The 21,984-nt window shown below is 46.1% G+C and overlaps 1 protein-coding gene across 5 annotated transcripts in view; it reads right to left on the reverse strand.

Annotated features, from left to right (window-relative positions):
* LOC144792165 (oxysterol-binding protein 2-like) overlaps positions 1–21,984 on the reverse strand; it is a 1,552,312-nt gene that overhangs the window by 564,037 nt on the left and 966,291 nt on the right. For all 5 annotated transcript variants that reach the window (XM_078667062.1, XM_078667059.1, XM_078667060.1 and 2 more), the window contains one exon: positions 5,603–5,801. In XM_078667062.1, coding sequence (XP_078523188.1) covers positions 5,603–5,801 — 199 coding nt within the window. The remainder of the gene's footprint in view (positions 1–5,602; positions 5,802–21,984) is intronic.

The raw sequence follows: 21,984 nt of genomic DNA on the forward strand, positions 1-21,984 counted from the left end.
GATATCGCGAAGCGTAGGCTCACCTTTACAGTATTCAGCAAACGTGCCGCGCGGCGGACCCGCATCGCCGGTCCCCGCAAGGCCGAGAATCATGGGGCCGGCCGCCATCTTAGAAGCCCGGCAGGGCCGCTGCGAACACCGACCCCCGCCCGGATGTCAGCGGGGCAGAACAGGACACCGGCAACCACCTGCGGAAGTGCCACCAGGGCAGGAAGGGGAGCCACCAGAAGAAGGCGATGCGCCGGCACCCCACACGCCGCCGGCACCGCTCTCCGAGTCCGGGCGTAGGAACTCAAAATGGCCGGGCCGGAGAACAAAGGGGGGACGAGCCAGATGTACGGTTAACCCCGTCCATGGAAGTCAGCTCCCCAACACCAGGCAGCAGGACCACCGGACCAGGCCCGGGAGGCCGCAATCGGTCTATTAGCACATCGGCCCCTCCGACCGACTCCACACCACCACCAAGGGCCGGCCACCGCGCCTCGTCCAGCCCGGGCGCCGCCAAGGAGTGCCAGGCCCGGCCGCTCCGGAGGCCCTGAAGTAGACAGGGGCGTAACTCAGGATCCGTGGCACCCAGGAATCACCGGAGCAAACGGTAAGTGCCTGTGAGTTATCGTCGTTCCACTGCACATCGTGGAATACTTCCCGGGGCAGGATAAAGTACAGGATATTTGTTGCAGACAGGAGAGTGATCGGAGCCGAGCTAAAACGCGGCCATCTCGGACGCGAGCTTGGCTCCTCCCCCCGTGAAAACATTGTTAACTCTGTAATTTCGATTCTGTTCTTCTAACAGTTGATTACGCCGTGTATCGGCAAAATTGTAACTATAGAAAAAATACAATCTACTATTACAAAACTCATATAAGAGCCTTATAGCCTGGTCGCCTGCACATAATTTTCCTAGTAAACGATGATAATATTTACATCATCGTCAAAAAAAAACGCTATGATCGTTTAGATCTTAAATACTATTTTCAGTTGGTTTTCAAGGTCAAATCAACTGCGAAAGAGGCAAAACATCTGAGAGTCAATAAGAAAGATACCGACCTCCTAAATGTTAATGATCTGACCGCATTTGAGAATCTGAATCTGAGATCAGAAGGTCACATGGAGACGAACAGCATGACCAATACTCTAACTCAGAGACTGGCAAATATAGAAGTGGATCAGGAAGCGCCCAAAAGTGGGCTAAAATTAACATCTAAATTTGTTCCTCAAACCGCCACTGATGCCATTGACACCTTTTCGGATGCGGTTATCAGGGATCTGATGCTCATGAGGACAGAACAAGCTTCCCAACAAAAAACGTATAATACGTCGAAAGAACAAAGACTGGCCATAAAAAGTCTGTCAGAGGATAACTCGATTATTTGCAAACCCTCCGACAAAGGAGGCAACGTTGTCATCATGTCGAGAGAACAATACGTGACAGAAGCCATGCGACAATTATCGGACAACACCTGTTATGCCGTGATAAGTAAGAAAGACTATCGTGTGAGTATCGACACACTATATGATCTTCTGAAAAAGTGGCATGATAAACAGATGATAGAACTTGAGGAGTATCTATTTCTTAAGACGACGAATCCTACCCTACCCTCTTTCTACCATCTCCCCAAAGTACATAAAAACATTGTGAATCCCCCGGGGAGACCCATCATTTCTTCTATAGGGGGACTAACGGAGAATCTCTCCAAATTCCTGGATCATTTCCTGTTTGAGTTTGTATCCTCTTTGAAATCCTATATTAGAGATACCTCGGATTTTATTGAGAAAGTGGAAAATCTGGACTGGCAACCTTCTTATGTACTTATAACTCTAGACATAACAAGTCTTTATACTTGTATTGAGCACAAACAAGGCCTACATGCCGTAGAGTATTTTTTGAACAAGAGACAGCTGAAATATGCTATGCACAATAGGATGTTGCTTGAAATGATTGATTTCTGTTTACATCACAACATCTTTCTCTTTCAGGATGATTTGTATAGACAGTTGTCTGGCACGGCGATGGGCTCCTGCTTCGCCCCCAGCTATGCGAATTTATTCGTTGGCTGGTGGGAGGAGCAGGTAGCCTGGGCACCAAGCAACACCACATGGAACAACAAAGTGGTAGCTTGGTGTCGGTACATTGATGATTTGTTCCTAGTATGGGATGGGCCTGTGGCAGAGGCCAATGAGTATATATCATTGCTTAATAACAACAATTGCAACTTAAGATTCACGGGAGAGGTGAACAAAGAAAAGGTCAACTATCTGGACCTTGAAGTGAGTGTGAGGGAGGGTAAGATCTGCACCCAATTGTATCGGAAACCCACAGCTGGCAATAGCGTTCTTCACGCTTCCAGCAGTCACCCCCGAAAACTCATAAACAGCATCCCCTACGGGGAATTTCTTAGACTTAGAAGCAATTGTACCCAGGATGAAAATTTTGAAAGGGTAGCCAGTGAGAGTGTGGAAAGATTTTCCAAGAGAGGATACAAGCGGAATCTTTTGAATGATGCTCTGATTAGAGTAAGAAAATTATCCCGAAGCTCTCTCTTTGAGAAAAAGACACGTCCCATTACTGATGGCAAATTTCGTATGATCACTCCTTATTCAGCCAATTCCTTCAGATTAAGATCTATACTAACGAAACACTGGCATATTTTAAAAAACGACCAGATTGTTGGTCATGATATAGCAGCGGTTCCGCTTATAACTTTTAGCAAAGCGAGGTCTCTACGTGATTACATGGTCCAGAGTCATTTAAATCCGATAGGGAAAAAGAAGGGAACATTAAAAGATGCAAAGGGCTTCTTCCCCTGTGGGAAGTGCAAAGCCTGCGCATCTAGCAAAAGAACTTTAACATATAATGTAAAAGGCTGTAAAGGGGGTAGGAAGATAAATAAATTTATGTCTTGCCATACGGATCATGCTGTCTATTGTTTAATGTGTCCCTGCCAACTTAGATATGTTGGCAGCACCATTAATCCTGTTAAATTGAGGGTGCTTGAACATATGCGGGCGATCGCAAACAGAGATTTTTCGTATCCGGTAGCCCGGCATTTTGCAATGAAGCACGACAGCAACAGGGACCTTTTAAGATTTTTCTGCCTAGACTGTGTTGTGGAAAGTCCACGGGGTGGAAATAAATTACAGACTCTCAGAAGACTAGAGTCTCAATATATAATCGATTTAGAGACTAAGGCACCTCAAGGTCTGAATATGGGGGAAGAGCTGGCCTCTCATCTTGGATAATCACGAAAAGTGAGTATCATGATTAGAAATATGCTGAATTCTGAAATGTGATGTTTTGATAAATGATTTAACTATATGTGTTATGCACGAGGGTTTATTAGATCTAGGATGTACCATTGGAGATTTTTCATTCGGGGCATTGAGATTGTTAGAGTCTTTTACCTGGTCAATTGTCTGTATGTATCCTATTAGTTTTTTGCGGCAAATTCAGGGCTGCAATTGCCGATACACGGCAAGATACCAACTGAAAATAGTATTTAAGATCTAAACGATCATAGCGTTTTTTTGACGATGATGTAAATATTATCATCGTTTACTAGGAAAATTATGTGCAGGCGACCAGGCTATAAGGCTCTTATTTGAGTTTTGTAATAGTAGATTGTATTTTTTCTATAGTTACAATTTTGCCGATACACGGCGTAATCAACTGTTAGAAGAACAGAATCGAAATTACAGAGTTAACAATGTTTTCACGAAGTTGAAATGCATGTTTAAAGATGGCGGGCAAATACAACTGTTCGTTGCAGTCCTATCCCTGTGTCATTGATCCCGAGTGTATCCATAAAATGGCATCGCGTTGTGCGTCGACTTGTTAACACTGACGAAGGGATTGTGTCCCGAAACGCGTTTGTTTGAATAAACCTTTGCTGAAGCCATAACCCCGCGAGTGCTGTTTTCTTCTACCCCGAATGGGTATAATTGAAGGAGTGGAGCCGCCATATATATATATATATATTTATATATGTATATATACACACATACATACACATATATACACACACAAACATAAATATATACATACACACACACACACACACACGCACTCACACACTCACACACACACACACACTGTAACCTATAAAGAATTGTATGTATTGCCCTATGCATTAAAACGCCACTTTGCAAAATTCCGAATAAGAGTTCGTCGCAGGTCGGCCTACCTTGTTAATATTTATAAAGTAGATTACTAATTATGACTTACTTTGATTTGTGAAAACCAGAGGGATGGTCCTACAAGGGTCAACAGAACCCCAGGTATAATATGCTTTTTTTATAAAGTGATTTTAATGTAAGCAACCACTTTTCCTTAAAGGAAACAAAACTGTTTCTAAAATATTTTTTTCTTTCTAAAAAACTTTCTGGGAGACATGGCAGAGGTCCCCAGAACTACTGCCTACTCTCCCGAAAACGTTTCCCACAATTTCCATATGGTAAGAGGTTCCAAGAGGACCCCACTTCCTTTGTGAATGAGTTATCACCCCCAACTTGGGAAGACCGTAACTTTTCAATGGTTTGTGACCAGAATCTTTGGTTGCCAACCATTGATATAGCTGGTACTGATTCAATATTTAGAAGGGAAACCTAAATCAAGCCTCTTGTAAATAGTGAATTATTATCCAGTGCAAATCATATTTTGGGACTTGCTAAAATTTTACTGACTCCTAAAATGGGTTACGTTAGGAGACAAAAACGTTTCTAAATCAGTGTTTGTGACAACAAAAAAGATTTCACATCTGAAACGATCTCTTCAGTTCCCACATAAACAATACATTTGGCAGGAGTGATGCAAAAGTATCATTAAAGTCAAAGATATTAAAGGCTCACCAAGAGGCCATTTTAAACATATATGACCCAGGAAGTAGGAAACCGTATCCTGTTTTTACCTGGTCAATTGCAGCTCTCATATTAGTAGCCAATAAACTTCAGCATGCCATGTCACAGAAATTTAAAGTGATCTGTACAGTAACACACGATGATGGAGGAAGGCAGAACCTGCTCACAATAATCTGTGCCCAAAGCCCTACACAGCAACCACTGTGCACTGATCCTGCAATCAACTGAACAGCCCCTATTTCAGAGTTCTTGCCAAGCTAAGTGTTCCTATGTGGTACAATGTCTGTTTCAATATTCTTGGCTTTTTACCTTTGATGAAAGCCTGTGGGGTTTGCCAGCTCAGAGGGAACTACTTTAGTGTGCACTGCCAGCAGCCCAAGAAAACTCAGAAGTGGTATTCCCTCGTTCCTGGTATTGATGTAATAGATGGCATGGAACTCCCAAAGGAAGCTGTCTGCTTATGCCAGCAGCACAGGACCTCTGTTTATGTAATCACGACCAAAGGCTACCACATTTTGGTGTTTTATTGCACATGGTTCATGTAACTGTAAAAACATACCAAGACTGTAAAATTATTACAAGCAGATCGCGATGGTGGCTATATATGGGTTGTAATAGCCCATTGATGACTTACAAGAGCTAACTTCTGAAAATGTCAAGTAGTTTACGGAAAGTACATGGAGGCCTAATATTTCCAAAGGTGAGCAAAGGCCTGAATCTAACCAACTACCTGTAAAGCTAAGCTTACCCCTAGTGGTGCCAGAGACACATTTCAGGCCAGAAGATAGGTTGGGTGCTCCCCGGCAGGCACGTTCCAAACTGTTGTGTTGTTTTGCTAGCTGCTCAATGGTCTCTTCCAGGCGAATTCGTTGCTCACGCTCATGTTGCAAAACACGGTGCCATTTCCGACTATGAGTTTCCGCTAACTCCAAGAAATCGCGGCATGCCTGCAAATGGTGGAGAATGTATAAAACACAGATTAGTATCATGAAGACCACCACCGAAACATACCATCATGTTAGATATTGGTGTACACTGGTATGAGATATGCTCTGGCTAGATGCTACAAAAGACACCACAAAAGAAACTTCAAACAACTCACTTTCAAAACATTAAATCAACACTGAAGAGAAGGACAGGCCTACATTTATTATCACATGTTTAATTAAATAAATGCCCGAGACCTCGAGCGTTTGAGTGTGTGTGTATTGAGGGGGTCTCAAATTGGGAGAGCTGATCCTAAATCTGTACTCTCTTAAAGGCCCAACCTGTAAAGTCCCATAAATACTGGCCCGTAATCTGCATTGACATTGGTTGATACGTGCTAGCCACAATAGCACAAGTCCCCTTCCTGCACCCCAATGAATTTTCGGGGCAAGGGTCAACAACTCGCCATGTAGATCTGACTGAGACATGAAAAACATCCACTATCACCTTAGGCTAAATATTGATTAAACTACTAAAATTGTTAACAATAAGAATCCTCTTTAGTGATCTTCTAGAACTCTGTGATGGCAAGAGGAACCATTTGCAAAATATGCATTTTTATTAAGAAAATATAATAACAGTACATTATCATTATGCCATTGAAGGATAAACACAAAACTGGAAACAAAAACCTTAATTACATGATAAACGTAGCAGCTACATGTTTAGTACAGATCATACCATCAATCACTAAAACACATTTCAGGGTGGCATGGAGGGTATCTTGGTTCTGCGTGTGTAGTAAAAGAGCCACCCTTGTGGTTGAGCACCCCATGCTGACTGTCGACTACCACCATCTTAGACTGACTTTAGTGTGTTATTTTATCCTAGCCTTAATGTAGGACGGCCTTGTATCAGTGGGAGCCGTCACGGAGTAGAACAGTATATTTTAATATGAGTTCTTACTATTGGCTTTGACATGGCCTCATGTCTTCTTGCTCTTTGACTTTACTTCGCTTCACGGCAGTGCTTACTATTGGCTCTGACATGGCCTCATGTCATCTTGCTTCCTAACTCTACCTTGCTTTAGGCTTCTCTGTGTGGAGGGCAGCGTCTGCATAACTGACTCCATTTTCATAACTGACACCATGTTCTGTGCTCGCACGTAGCTGCAAAGTGGGGAGGGCATGTTTTTCTGCTCCTCACTTGTTTTTTGCTCCTCACCGACCAGAGTGAACTGGATATTATCTGTAGATTGTGCAACTCTGCCTTGAAGTCAAAATACAGAGGCTTGGCCAGCAACTGTATTGGCCTTGACGCAGACTGGTACCAGCCAGCTCGGTTTTTTTCCAATGAGAAAGGGGCAGGGTTTTCTAGAAGCTTCGTCCAACGTTGAAAAATGGTATTAAAGCTGGAAGCTTTCGTGGGCCAGGTGGAAGTTTACCACAAAATAGACATATTGCTGTGGATTTGTGCTGGAACTTGGGTCCCGACCAAACTCCTCCCTGGGCTGTTGAAAAGGACGTCCTACAACTGGAGTTGTGAAGGATGTTGCAGAATCAGTCGGTGAGGTGTTCCTAACCACACTCTCTTTTCTCTCTCTCTTGTATATATTTTCTATTCTTTGCTACCTGTGTACATATTGCATTCTATTTTAATAGTTTATTTTAATTACTTACTTGATATATGGGAGTCTGCCATGATTGATATATTCGGCCTACCTTTCTAAAATATTGCATCAATAAACGTGTACGTGTTATTTTACCTACATTTAGGTGTGTTTTCTTACCCCGCCTTAAGGAAGTGCGAAGTCTTGCCTTGCCTTTTGGGGGTGTTGGGTTAGAGTGTGTTCTTTTAGCGAAAAGCACATTCATTACAGTGTGGAGCTCATATTAGCATGGCTACAGGTCATATAGAGGACCTTTTGGGGTTCCCGCCTCCTGTTTTCCAGATCCCACTCCCATATCCTCCTTTCCTTTGCAGGTGGAAATGAGCTGTTGAGAGGGGACAAAAGATAATGTTGTCTATGGCTCTCTTCTCCACATATTCCCACAGCCACCCAGTTCGGTACTGAGTGGCTTCATAAGCCATGCGAGAGGTCACTCAGTGATGACTCCAAAAGCAGGGAAAGGTCTATGCAGTATTTATTATCACCAATAATTATCTTAATCAATTTTGGGAAAGTGTGCTTTACACGGAGTGTGTATAGTTCTTAATTTGTACCGGTGTTTGGCAGTGCTTGGCATGGACACTTATTTTTAAACACTGGTACTTATGAGAATACACTACATGATGGTGCTCTTTGCTTATATTTGAGCATGCTAAATAACATATACAGAACTAGCATTTCCAGATTGGGGGATCTAGAATTGCCAAAAATGTTACAATGCTTTAAGTGTGAGGATTAGTAAGTACAGTTGGCACTTGCATTTGGCAACAGTGGCAGGAACTGTGGGTGGTGCCAGCTGCAGTGGATGACCTTGGGCCCAGAAACTTACAGTTTTACAAATTGTGCAAGTGTTTCTCAGACTTCGAGAGACCAAATCCCAAAGTTGCTTTGCTACCTAAGCTTGTCTTACTTCTGGAAATTCAGTAATATGTCACAGTTATGTTAGGAGTAATCCACAATTACTCACAGAAAAACCTTTTTGAATTGGACTCTAAGTGTCTGAGGATGTCTCTGATTATGTATTAGACCATTTCATCAGTGATGCCCTTTCTGATGTCATCAATCATACCTATGGTTCCTTGTGTATTACAATAAGCACTGCACTGAGGCAGTTAATGGAGTCTTGATATCTTAACTAGTGTATTTCACTACTGAGGTTTGGTTTCAACCATAACACCCCCTAAACATAATTTTCACAGTGGGATTAGTGTCTTTCTTATTTACACAGGAACGGTGCTTTTACTTGTTTGGGAACATTCTGATACATTTTTGTTGAGCTTTTCAATGATTTTCATGGGCTCGGTCATCTTCATAATGTATACAGAAGTGGAAGATAGTGCTGTCTGTGGCCTTAAGCTTGGTCACAGGTTCTACAAACTGGGAAGTGGTACTGGAGCAGTTTTTCAGCGATTGCTTCATCATCATTGTGAGTTGAACATTGTACCACTGCCTGGGAAACATGTGAACCTTGGTTCTTGGGAGGTGGGCTGCAAGATGCCTACCCTCTCAGTGACCCTATGGGTCTGCCGCGTGCACCAAAGAAGCAGAAGATCCCGAATGACTGTGTTTTACTTACTGGCTGTTTGGTGCTACAGTTTAGGAGCACAACTACTTATAGTGCTAAACTTGTGTTTTAGAAGAAAAGAGTTCTGTTGTTGTCTTGTTATGCTGGGTCTCCTGGTGCAGCAATCCTTGTTGAGGGTGAACTAATGACTAAGATTTGGTGTCAAGCATGGTGGCAAGAACTGCACACCAATGTTACCTGTAAATGTATGGGTGACAAGAGAATGTTTGCGGTTGGGGTTCCTTAATTGTATGCGTATACACTTAGGCTGCTTTGTTGGGTTCTATTCACAGGACAGTAATCTACTTCACCAATGTAGTTTGCAACATAACCTTGCCACAAAGTGGGCTAGGAAATGATGCACCAAAGACTGAAACAAGAATGCAGGACATGAACATTAACACACTTCTGCTTTTCTTGTGGATCTGAAATATGAGCATGAATCTTTGCATTCATGGAGACCACAAATTCAGGCAGATGGGAGACTGCAATTGTACTTATGGTAAGATCCAAAATACCACTTTTTTATTCAGAAATCCCCAGGTGTTCTGTGACCTAGATGTCTTGTTCATAGAACTCCTCTGGGCTGGCAAATGCTCCAGAATAGGCCTTAATACTCTTAATAGAGGGAATGGGACAGGAGCGGGATGGAGGTCCCGGATTTGGAACTTTATTATCTTGCGGCACACCTGCAGCATGCCATACAATCGCTAGAGGCTAACGGGGAGAAAACGCTGTTGAAGGGTACACATGATGGATACCAACTTGGTGCCCTGCTAATGAGGGGAAGAGACATGCCCATTACTTTTCCACACCTGATACACCTTCTGGTTCGTCTACAGGAGAGAGCGGTGCAGAGAGTGATTGGATGTGTGCCATATGCCCCGGATCTGGACTTATGGATATTATGACAGTTCGAACAAATAGCTCGGACAATGGCTGTTGACAAATGGCAGGAGGGGTGCTGTATAATGCTGTTGTACCTTTACCCAGAGGGCCAGTTCATCACTCTACAGGACTTGATTGAGACGACAGCTATGGCCGTTGTTTCCAGAGCCCCTGAGCCCACACAGACCCTAGTGACCATGCTTTCCTTGGCGGCTGGGCACAGGTTCATAACGCACATATATTGCGCATTACTCATGTATAGATGACTAGTGCTGCTATGAACAGAGGACACTTAGCAGAGTGTGTGTGAGGAAACCCTTTTGCCCAGAGATTGGCTTAACATTCACGCAAGAGTGCGCAAGGTGTTGATTAGTGCGAGGTTAAAGTTGACTCAATACTACGCTGTAAACATGGTTTACATCTCTCCTAAGAGGCTACATACTATATATCCCAACAGGTCCCAGAGTCCTGCCAAGTGCGGCACATATATGGCAGATTTCCTGCACGTGGTGTTACGCTGCCTGGATATTGCGATCTATTGGAGGGCAATGCTGCATCACATCAAACATGCAACAGGCTGGGTGGTGGAGTACTTGATCAAACAGTGCATGCTGGGACTGCTCCCAAATAGCCCGAAGATAAAACTGAGTAAGCGCTTTGCGATGTTTGGAGGTATAGTAGCTAAACGGCGAATAGCGATAGGCTGGCTGAGTGCTAGACCCCCAGCACAAAGGGACTGTAGAAAGGCCATGCCGGAGTGGGTGGGAGCAGAGGAGATGCATATGCGGAGAACCTGCAAGGATGAAAGGGTGGCGGATGACTTGCTCTCTTGCAGTACTATGATGCCGGCGCTGCTGGAACTCCCTAAGGGAGAGCAGACTGAGAAAGCTGAATAATTGCATACTACACTGAGGGGGACTCGTGTGGGAAATCAGAGCGACAGACAATAACCAAGGACTACCCATACTGCAAGTGATTGGAGAGAACATGGGAAGGGACCTGACAATATACTTCTAATTGTAACCTAATAGATGATTGGAATCAAGAGGGTGGGAATGCGGAAGTACAAATGGCATGTAATTGGCTGTACTCGGTGTTGTTAATGCTACTAGAAGTGGAGCTGTTCTGTTTTGTTTTTCTTTGCCCCTCCACATTTCAGTGATGGACTACAAAGGAATTATAACATGCACTCATAGTACAGATGGTTGATATAACCCACCCAACAAGGTGAGATTGTGTCCGAAAAGGGAGATGAAATGTCATAATTCGTGGAAAGTATATTGGGACGAAATGAATACGAACTCTGAGATCATAAACTGAACAAAGCTGCTGCCATAAGATGTCAATGGCTGTTGGTCGTTTGAAATGTTAATAAAGAAATTTAAAAAAAGACTCAACATGTACCTCGATGTCTATCTAAGTCTGTCGCTCCTCCTCCTCATAGTGTCACTGCCTTCTTCAGGTTATTTCACTGTTTACTTGTTCCTGTTCTTTGTGAAGAGTTATGTTGACAATTAGGCTAGGTGCACGCTATACAAATACCACAAATAAATAAAATAACATTGAAAGCATTTCCTTTTTCTGCCATTTGCAAGGAGAAGCTGTGTGTCTGTTCTCTGTTAACGTGCAGATTCCCAGCCTCTTGGTAGAGGGTATCAACAGAGCAGTGGTGTAATCCAAAATGTTGCCCCCCCAACACCTACCGCAGAAAGTGATGAGAGGCTCCTGAGTCTCCCATATATCCCAGGGTTTGCAGGGCATGTGTTTCATCCCTGCAACAGACAGGCTGCGTCTGTGCCAAAGTGCAAAGTTGCACACACTTAGAACTGATATCAGTGCCGGACTGGCCGTGACGGGACCAAAAAACAGGCCACAAACTGGCCCTTTGAAGCTGGCCAATGTGACAGTACCAAACTGCCTTGAAAGGCCAGCCCAACACTGCCTGACATGTGATAGGCCTGCGTATTACTCACCACTCATTCTAAAATTCATTTAATGTATATACTCTAGCTTATAGGAAACCATCCGATTCTTCTTGCGTCCTCATTGCCAAAGAAGCACATCGCTTTGCAAAGGACACTGGCATGCAATTTTTTCAAAGCGCTTTTGGCATTTCACGCAATTGATTTGTCGCAAATCAATACCAACGTATTCACATGAGCAGAGGGTTGGTCCTACATGGAAGAAAACATGCCTACCATGAGCCCAGAACAGATGAATAATTATTTAACGTGAAGAGGGTTTTCTATGAGTAAAGCCTGCTTTAGTATACTAAGCTGTCAGAGGTGGGAATATTTGCATATTTTAACACAATGCATTGTAAAAATATTAATATCTGCTGGCTTTCAGTCAATCATGGGTGCATATTGGTGGTAATTCCAGAACTATCATATAATGTGGAGAGGAGCCAAGTAATTAGAAGAATTTTCACTCTCGTGACTGTAAAGGTTGGATGATACCAGTGAATGGCACATTTTGTACTTTCATATTTGATAAATGTGTTCTATACTAATTTAGCAAATTATGAATGCTTGCATTACAATTACTCTACTGTGGATTGATATCAGTGACTGACATTATTTTAGAATTTACAGATTGGAAAACTGTTATCTACTATTTTTAGAACTCTTATTAAAATTATTAAAACATATTGTTTCACTTAAGGACCAAATTTGAGAGAAATGTATTCATTGACGAACAAGTGTGTACTTTATAAGATATTATAAAAAATTGTGAAAAGGTACTGGAGCCTGCTATAAACAATTTTTTAGGTACGGGAAGATTTGTTTACCTCAAACTCTGCAAAGCATGCTTGTATTTCTACCAATGTAGGGGAGATGTAACAAAAAACATTGCCTAATGGTTCCTGAAGAAAAAACATTGTAAATCGCAAAATGTATGTGTTTCTGTGGGCAAACTTGTCTTGTTCCTGAATATTCAAGAAATCACCCCTAACCTGAATAGGACTCAATTATTCATAGGAAATGCTTTGAAAATCAGATGTGGATATTCCATAATAATTCACAAGTAAGACAGGCATAACACACAATAACTCACTGTAAAATCTTTTTAAATCAAGCTCTTAAGACCTAAATCCGAAACGAGAGTATAGGGAGCAAAAAGCTGCAGTGCTTACACGCAGGGACAGCTCCTCTGCCATATGGTAGAGGAGTGTCGCCTCACTGCTTTCTCGCAGTGCGAGAAGCAGAAACATAACATTTTACGTATAACATTTTATGTTTCTGCTTCTCGTGCTGCCCAAAAGCAGAATGGTATGCCTTGCTGGGGGCTGGCCGGAGGGTGGGTCGGAGTGGCTTGCCCAATGCTGTGGGCCCTGACTGTTTGGTCGGCCCCAGAGGGCCGACCAAACAAGTCATGGGCTCTCTGCATTTTCTCTATGTAGGCAGCCTACATAAAGAAAATTATTTACAACAAGGGGTGGTGATGGACAGAGTCTCTGAATTAAGCAGAGTACTCTCACCCAGTCAAGAGATCAGGGCTAGATCCAACACCGTTTTTTAGCTCATTGCACCATCCCAGTTTCAGAACCTGGCTGTATGCAAATGAGTCTGTCCCTGGCCCAGTGCATCATGGGAACAGGGCAGACCAGACTACAAAAGCCAATTCTTACACTGGGAAGGAAACAAGCTTCCGGGGACCGGTTTCTGCCATTTCAGGCGTCTTCGGCCCGGCTTGCTTGAATCCTGATGGTGCAATGAGCAAGGGACTCACATCTGAGTATACCCTTCCACGCTTAGGGTGGACAAAATTATTTACAACAAGGGGTGGTGATGGACAGAGTCTCTGAATTAAGCAGAGTACTCTCACCCAGTCAAGAGATCAGGGCTAGATCCAACACCGTTTTTTAGCTCATTGCACCATCCCAGTTTCAGAACCTGGCTGTATGCAAATTAGTCTGTCCCTGGCCCAGTGCCTCATGGGAACAGGGCAGACCAGACTACAAAAGCCAATTCTTACACTGGGAAGGAAACAAGCTTCCGGGGACCGGTTTCTGCCATTTCAGGCGTCTTCGGCCCGGCTTGCTTGAATCCTGATGGTGCAATGAGCAAGGGACTCACATCTGAGTATACCCTTCCACGCTTAGGGTGGACAAAATGATTTACAACAAGGGGTGGTGATGGACAGAGTCTCTGAATTAAGCAGAGTACTCTCACCCAGTCAAGAGATCAGGGCTAGATCCAACACCGTTTTTTAGCTCATTGCACCATCCCAGTTTCAGAACCTGGCTGTATGCAAATTAGTCTGTCACTGGCCCAGTGCATCATGGGAACAGGGCAGACCAGACTACAAAAGCCAATTCTTACACTGGGAAGGAAACAAGCTTCCGGGGACCGGTTTCTGCCATTTCAGGCGTCTTCGGCCCGGCTTGCTTGAATCCTGATGGTGCAATGAGCAAGGGACTCACATCTGAGTATACCCTTCCACGCTTAGGGTGGACAAAATTATTTACAACAAGGGGTGGTGATGGACAGAGTCTCTGAATTAAGCAGAGTACTCTCACCCAGTCAAGAGATCAGGGCTAGATCCAACACCGTTTTTTAGCTCATTGCACCATCCCAGTTTCAGAACCTGGCTGTATGCAAATTAGTCTGTCCCTGGCCCAGTGCATCATGGGAACAGGGCAGACCAGACTACAAAAGCCAATTCTTACACTGGGAAGGAAACAAGCTTCCGGGGACCGGTTTCTGCCATTTCAGGCGTCTTCGGCCCGGCTTGCTTGAATCCTGATGGTGCAATGAGCAAGGGACTCACATCTGAGTATACCCTTCCACGCTTGGGGTGGACAAAATTATTTACAACAAGGGGTGGTGATGGACAGAGTCTCTGAATTAAGCAGAGTACTCTCACCCAGTTAAGAGATCAGGGCTAGATCCAACACCGTTTTTTAGCTCATTGCACCATCCCAGTTTCAGAACCTGGCTGTATGCAAATTAGTCTGTCCCTGGCCCAGTGCATCATGGGAACAGGGCAGACCAGACTACAAAAGCCAATTCTTACACTGGGAAGGAAACAAGCTTCCGGGGACCGGTTTCTGCCATTTCAGGCGTCTTCGGCCCGGCTTGCTTGAATCCTGATGGTGCAATGAGCAAGGGACTCACATCTGAGTATACCCTTCCACGCTTAGGGTGGACAAAATTATTTACAACAAGGGGTGGTGATGGACAGAGTCTCTGAATTAAGCAGAGTACTCTCACCCAGTCAAGAGATCAGGGCTAGATCCAACACCGTTTTTTAGCTCATTGCACCATCCCAGTTTCAGAACCTGGCTGTATGCAAATTAGTCTGTCCCTGGCCCAGTGCATCATGGGAACAGGGCAGACCAGACTACAAAAGCCAATTCTTACACTGGGAAGGAAACAAGCTTCCGGGGACCGGTTTCTGCCATTTCAGGCGTCTTCGGCCCAGCTTGCTTGAATCCTGATGGTGCAATGAGCAAGGGACTCACATCTGAGTATACCCTTCCACGCTTAGGGTGGACAAAATTATTTACAACAAGGGGTGGTGATGGACAGAGTCTCTGAATTAAGCAGAGTACTCTCACCCAGTCAAGAGATCAGGGCTAGATCCAACACCGTTTTTTAGCTCATTGCACCATCCCAGTTTCAGAACCTGGCTGTATGCAAACTAGTCTGTCCCTGGCCCAGTGCATCATGGGAACAGGGCAGACCAGACTACAAAAGCCAATTCTTACACTGGGAAGGAAACAAGCTTCCGGGGACCGGTTTCTGCCATTTCAGGCGTCTTCGGCCCGGCTTGCTTGAATCCTGATGGTGCAATGAGCAAGGGACTCACATCTGAGTATGCCCTTCCACGCTTAGGGTGGACAAAATTATTTACAACAAGGGGTGGTGATGGACAGAGTCTCTGAATTAAGCAGAGTACTCTCACCCAGTCAAGAGATCAGGGCTAGATCCAACACCGTTTTTTAGCTCATTGCACCATCCCAGTTTCAGAACCTGGCTGTATGCAAATTAGTCTGTCCCTGGCCCAGTGCATCATGGGAACAGGGCAGACCAGACTACAAAAGCCAATTCTTACACTGGGAGTCCCTTGCTCACTGCACCATCAGGATTCAAGCAAGCCGGGCCGAAGAGGCTGAAATGCCAGAAACCGGTCCCCGGTAGCTTGTTTCCTTTCCAGTGTAAGAATTGGCTTTGTAGTTTGGCTTTGTAGTTGGTTTTCGCTGAACTTTGCTGCTCGCCGCTCCCGCTGCGCGGGAGCCGCTTCGCTGTGGGAGGACATCCGTGACCCACCAACGTTGCTGCACCCGTTTGGCTGAAGCCCCGCCGAGAGGAAGGAAAAACATCTGCGGAGGCTGCAGGGGTAGCGCGGCAGGGACTCACTATCCCAGGAGTCCCTGCTTGACCACGAGACATCCGGTCAGCGCACCCCTGCGTGCCCCGCCCCCACCGGCAAATCAGTCAAATTGAGAGCAGCAGCGCTTTCCTTTTGTGACCCTAACTCTGAGAGGAGACGCCGAGGGAGAGTACTTGCCCCGTCTGTTGGTTTTCGCTGAACTTTGCTGCTCGCCGCTCCTGCTGCGCGGGAGCCGCTTCACTGTGGGAGGACATCCGTGACCCACCAACGTTGCTGCACCCGTTTGGCTGAAGCCCCGCCGCGAGGATGGAAAAACATCTGCGGAGGCTGCAGGGGTAGCGCGGCAGGGACTCACTATCCCAGGAGTCCCTGCTTGACCACGAGACATCCGGTCAGCGCACCCCTGCGTGCCCCGCCCCCACCGGCAAATCAGTCAAATTGAGAGCAGCAGCGCTTTCCTTTTGTGACCCTAACTCTGAGAGGAGACGCCGAGGGAGAGTACTTGCCCCGTCTGTTGGTTTTCGCTGAACTTTGCTGCTCGTCGCTCCCGCTGCGCGGGAGCCGCTTCGCTGTGGGAGGACATCCGTGACCCACCAACGTTGCTGCACCCGTTTGGCTGAAGCCCCGCCGAGAGGAAGGAAAAACATCTGCGGAGGCTGCAGGGGTAGCGCGGCAGGGACTCACTATCCCAGGAGTCCCTGCTTGACCACGAGACATCCGGTCAGCGCACCCCTGCGTGCCCCGCCCCCACCGGCAAATCAGTCAAATTGAGAGCAGCAGCGCTTTCCTTTTGTGACCCTAACTCTGAGAGGAGACGCCGAGGGAGAGTACTTGCCCCGTCTGTTGGTTTTCGCTGAACTTTGCTGCTCGCCGCTCCCGCTGCGCGGGAGCCGCTTCGCTGTGGGAGGACATCCGTGACCCACCAACATTGCTGCACCCGTTTGGCTGAAGCCCCGCCGAGAGGAAGGAAAAACATCTGCGGAGGCTGCAGGGGTAGCGCGGCAGGGACTCACTATCCCAGGAGTCCCTGCTTGACCACGAGACATCCGGTCAGCGCACCCCTGCGTGCCCCGCCCCCACCGGCAAATCAGTCAAATTGAGAGCAGCAGCGCTTTCCTTTAGTGACCCTAACTCTGAGAGGAGACGCCGAGGGAGAGTACTTGCCCCGTCTGTTGGTTTTCGCTGAACTTTGCTGCTCGCCGCTCCCGCTGCGCGGGAGCCGCTTCGCTGTGGGAGGACATCCGTGACCCCCCAACGTTGCTGCACCCGTTTGGCTGAAGCCCCGCCGAGAGGAAGGAAAAACATCTGCGGAGGCTGCAGGGGTAGCGCGGCAGGGACTCACTATCCCAGGAGTCCCTGCTTGACCACGAGACATCCGGTCAGCGCACCCCTGCGTGCCCCGCCCCCACCGGCAAATCAGTCAAATTGAGAGCAGCAGCGCTTTCCTTTTGTGACCCTAACTCTGAGAGGAGACGCCGAGGGCGAGTACTTGCCCCGTCTGTTGGTTTTCGCTGAACTTTGCTGCTCGCCGCTCCCGCTGCGCGGGAGCCGCTTCGCTGTGGGAGGACATCCGTGACCCACCAACGTTGCTGCACCCGTTTGGCTGAAGCCCCGCCGAGAGGAAGGAAAAACATCTGCGGAGGCTGCAGGGGTAGCGCGGCAGGGACTCACTATCCCAGGAGTCCCTGCTTGACCACGAGACATCCGGTCAGCGCACCCCTGCGTGCCCCGCCCCCACCGGCAAATGAGTCAAATTGAGAGCAGCAGCGCTTTCCTTTTGTGACCCTAACTCTGAGAGGAGACGCCGAGGGAGAGTACTTGCCCCGTCTGTTGGTTTTCGCTGAACTTTGCTGCTCGCCGCTCCCGCTGCGCGGGCGCCGCTTCGCTGTGGGAGGACATCCGTGACCCACCAACGTTGCTGCACCCGTTTGGCTGAAGCCCCGCCGAGAGGAAGGAAAAACATCTGCGGAGGCTGCAGGGGTAGCGCGGCAGGGACTCACTATCCCAGGAGTCCCTGCTTGACCACGAGACATCCGGTCAGCGCACCCCTGCGTGCCCCGCCCCCACCGGCAAATCAGTCAAATTGAGAGCAGCAGCGCTTTCCTTTTGTGACCCTAACTCTGAGAGGAGACGCCGAGGGAGAGTACTTGCCCCGTCTGTTGGTTTTCGCTGAACTTTGCTGCTCGCCGCTCCCGCTGCGCGGGAGCCGCTTCGCTGTGGGAGGACATCCGTGACCCACCAACGTTGCTGCACCCGTTTGGCTGAAGCCCGGCCGAGAGGAAGGAAAAACATCTGCGGAGGCTGCAGGGGTAGCGCGGCAGGGACTCACTATCCCAGGAGTCCCTGCTTGACCACGAGACATCCGGTCAGCGCACCCCTGCGTGCCCCGCCCCCAACGCCCATCCTATAACATCAGGGGAGAGACCGTCTTGCGGGACGCAAGCGGGACGCCGGGCTAAGCCCGGGCAAAGGGCGGGCCGTCTGTGGCCGTCCGGGGCCAGCAGGGGCCGGGACGGGCCACCCCCCTAACAACTGAGGTAAAACCATTTGATTTGCTGATGTGGGTGCCATAATTACATTCCTGTAATCACGTATGTCTTCATACTCCCCAATGTCCACCCGTTCAGGAAGAAGTTCTAGACGAGGGGGGAACTCAACAACGTGCACAATGGATAATATTATCACTCGTGCGGTGTCCGTTGTAGAAAAGGAAATCATTATGGCAGAACGTAGACTATCACGTGAATTCTTGGCACAAAAACGTTCATCTTTGGGATCACTAGCACGTGCCACATCCCCAGTGAATATAACCCCAGTTGAACTCTTAAGCCCCGCACCAACTGGTCATTTGCAACCTTGCGCTGTCGATATTAGGCAAGCTAATGGCGCTTTTGATATTGTCCCAGACTCTGCACCTTTAAACAGAATCCAAGGTTATACTAATACTAATACAAATAACCGTTCAGATAACACAACAGCCATCCCGCCGGCACTACCCGTAATTTTAATACATGATACGCCTCCAGGGTTAGCTCCCACACTCCCGACGCCAAAAGTAAGACGCGTTGTTACCAAAAGGAAGAGAGTGGTTACACCGAGGAAAGCGTATAGATTAAAGACACTCAAGAGAATTCGTAGGAACTACATGAATGGAGGTCCTGATTGTAAATCTATAGTGCCAGAAACAACGAATACGAGGCCAGAAACAAGTAACACACAAATGGGGGATGATCATTATGTCATACTTGGTCAAACGCAGGATCTGGAATCCATAATTTGCCAGAATAACACACCAGCCATGAACCCGCTCCTTGACCAGATCCAAACGCTTATGTCAACTTTGCTTTCACCAGTTATCGAAAAAATAAAAGGGCTAACAGAACGTTTGGACAAATTTGAACAAACCTCATTGGACAATTTTTTTGCCGTGAAATCCTTGATAAAATTACATTCCAAGATCGGTGGAGAAACTACTAGGGTGGAAACTAGCCCCACTGCACCAAACCTAACTCGTCAACATCGACGATTCAGAAAAGACACTGTGACAGATCAGAATGAATCTAATAATGAATCAAATAATGCTTTAAGGGGAAATCAATCTGAGTCTGCCAAGGCAAACCCAACTAACGGAGGAACCAAGTTGATTGTTCCCCCGAAACCTGCACCACGTAAAGTAAACTCGGTGAATAAAACTATTATTAATCAAGCCCTGGTACCATCTAAACCAGTTAATGGGACTGATTTTCTTACTTATTCTACCAATTGTGGCTCGGACATTAATGCTCAAGTTGTTAATCATATTAGAGATAAACCAGTATTGAAAAAGACCCCAAATGCACACCTTCCACCGGGATGTCAACCATATGTAGTTGTGTTAACTGGGGTCCCCCCCTTGAAACCTAATAAAAGGGAGTCATACGACGAGTTGAAGAACAAGACCTTATATTGGCTTAGAGAAAACAGACCCTTGCCATATTCTGTTAACTGCCATGTTATTCAGGTACGAAGAATTAGTTGGCTAGGCACTAGACCGAAAGATATAGCAGGGGATTGTATTTTGGTTAATTTTAAGGATCCCTCTGTTGCTCACCTTGTTTATGGCCAGAATCAAAGAGGAGGGCATTTAGGAATTGGTACCCGTGATCTCAGTTATTTTTACCCTATGCAGTGGCCCCAAGATACAAGAGATTCATCACGATCAGGCCTGACGAATAACAGGTACTCATTCTTTGATCCACCAACCCCAGTAGGAAGAATGTTCCCAGGAAATATGGATGGGGACAATAACTGGTCATGGTGGGGTAACTGACAAGAAGGAAAAGGCGGCCTATATGAGCCTTTACCCTCCTTGTCCAATAGTCAATCAGGGAACCATTGCGCAAAATTGACTGAAAATACTCGTGTCATGCTTTCTATATCTGACACTCCCGGAAGTTTACAGCCTAGAGCTCTGCCTATTAGTCCCCTCGAAGAACATCTAGGAAGGGATACAGTGAATTGTAGTCATGTAAACGCTATAGATAGGCCATTAGTGGTACCCATTGAGTTGCAGGTTTCCGCATCTCCCCATGAGTTTTCTGATGACCCTAATGAAGGGGTAATACTAGGTATACCTAGTGCGGGTAATATTTGCCCCAGTATCTTAGCACCATGCAATTTAAATCGTGATATGAAAATCTTGTCATGGAACATCGCAGGGCTGTCTAGAAACCTGTGCGATAGGAACTGGAGCTCCTTTATGGAAGAGTATGATATTATTCTTCTTCAAGAAACTTGGGCAATTAACATGGTGCACAGACTTGGATACAAAGCATTTTATTGTGGGGCAATTGCATCTGTAAGAGGTAGACCCTCAGGGGGCCTGATAGTTTGGATAAAAGTATGTCTGAATGTTGTTGTTTCACCTTGTAATATTGGTTCAAAAGACTTGCTCGGGGTGAAGATCACCACAAAGGATACTGGAGACATCTATTTGATAAATATCTATAATAGACCAAATCCACAGAAAAAGAAATCATTGGTTGTGGAACAGTTAAGTTCGTATCTGAGCACCTTAGAGCAGAACTCCCAAATAATTATAGGAGGGGATTTTAACTGTCAATTTGAGCCTGTGCTGGGGCTAGAAAATGTATTAGAAAACGAGGATAGGGCCTACAATATACCTTGTCTAGACACTGTAAGAGCAGTTAAAAGCTCAGAGGCAGTCATGCAGATTTACGAGCTGATGGTATCTCACAATCTAAGGGCCTGCAATGGTAGACTGGACCCAGATAAACCTTCTAATTATACTTATAGCAAAGGGAATTCTAAATCACTTATTGATTTTGTATTGATCACTGTTAACTTGTGGCACTTGTTGTTGACCTTTACTGTTGTGACCAGATCAGAAAGTGACCATTTCCCTTTACAGGTAGGGCTACTCTCCAAAGCATTCCTATCATTAGACAGTGGACCGGAACCAGACATTGAGGTGGGAGAGGTAGAGGTCTCAAACAATAGGAAAGCCCTAAAATGGCCTCATATCCTGGCAAAGGAGGATATACTTTTAGGTATTTATAACATCTTCTCTAACACTGTCTCCTCATATAAAGACCTATCTATGGGATCCCACGAAGTCCTCAAAATGCATCATCACTTAGTAGAGGAATTAATCCCCCTTCTGAGTAAAACTTGCAGTAATAAAAAAGGCAATATAAAACGGCAATTGGAACTGGAGACACCATGGTACAATAAACAGTGTCGT

The sequence above is a fragment of the Lissotriton helveticus genome, chromosome 11 (genome assembly GCF_964261635.1).
Source record: "Lissotriton helveticus chromosome 11, aLisHel1.1, whole genome shotgun sequence".
In the NCBI taxonomy this organism is placed as follows: Eukaryota; Metazoa; Chordata; class Amphibia; order Caudata; family Salamandridae; genus Lissotriton; species Lissotriton helveticus.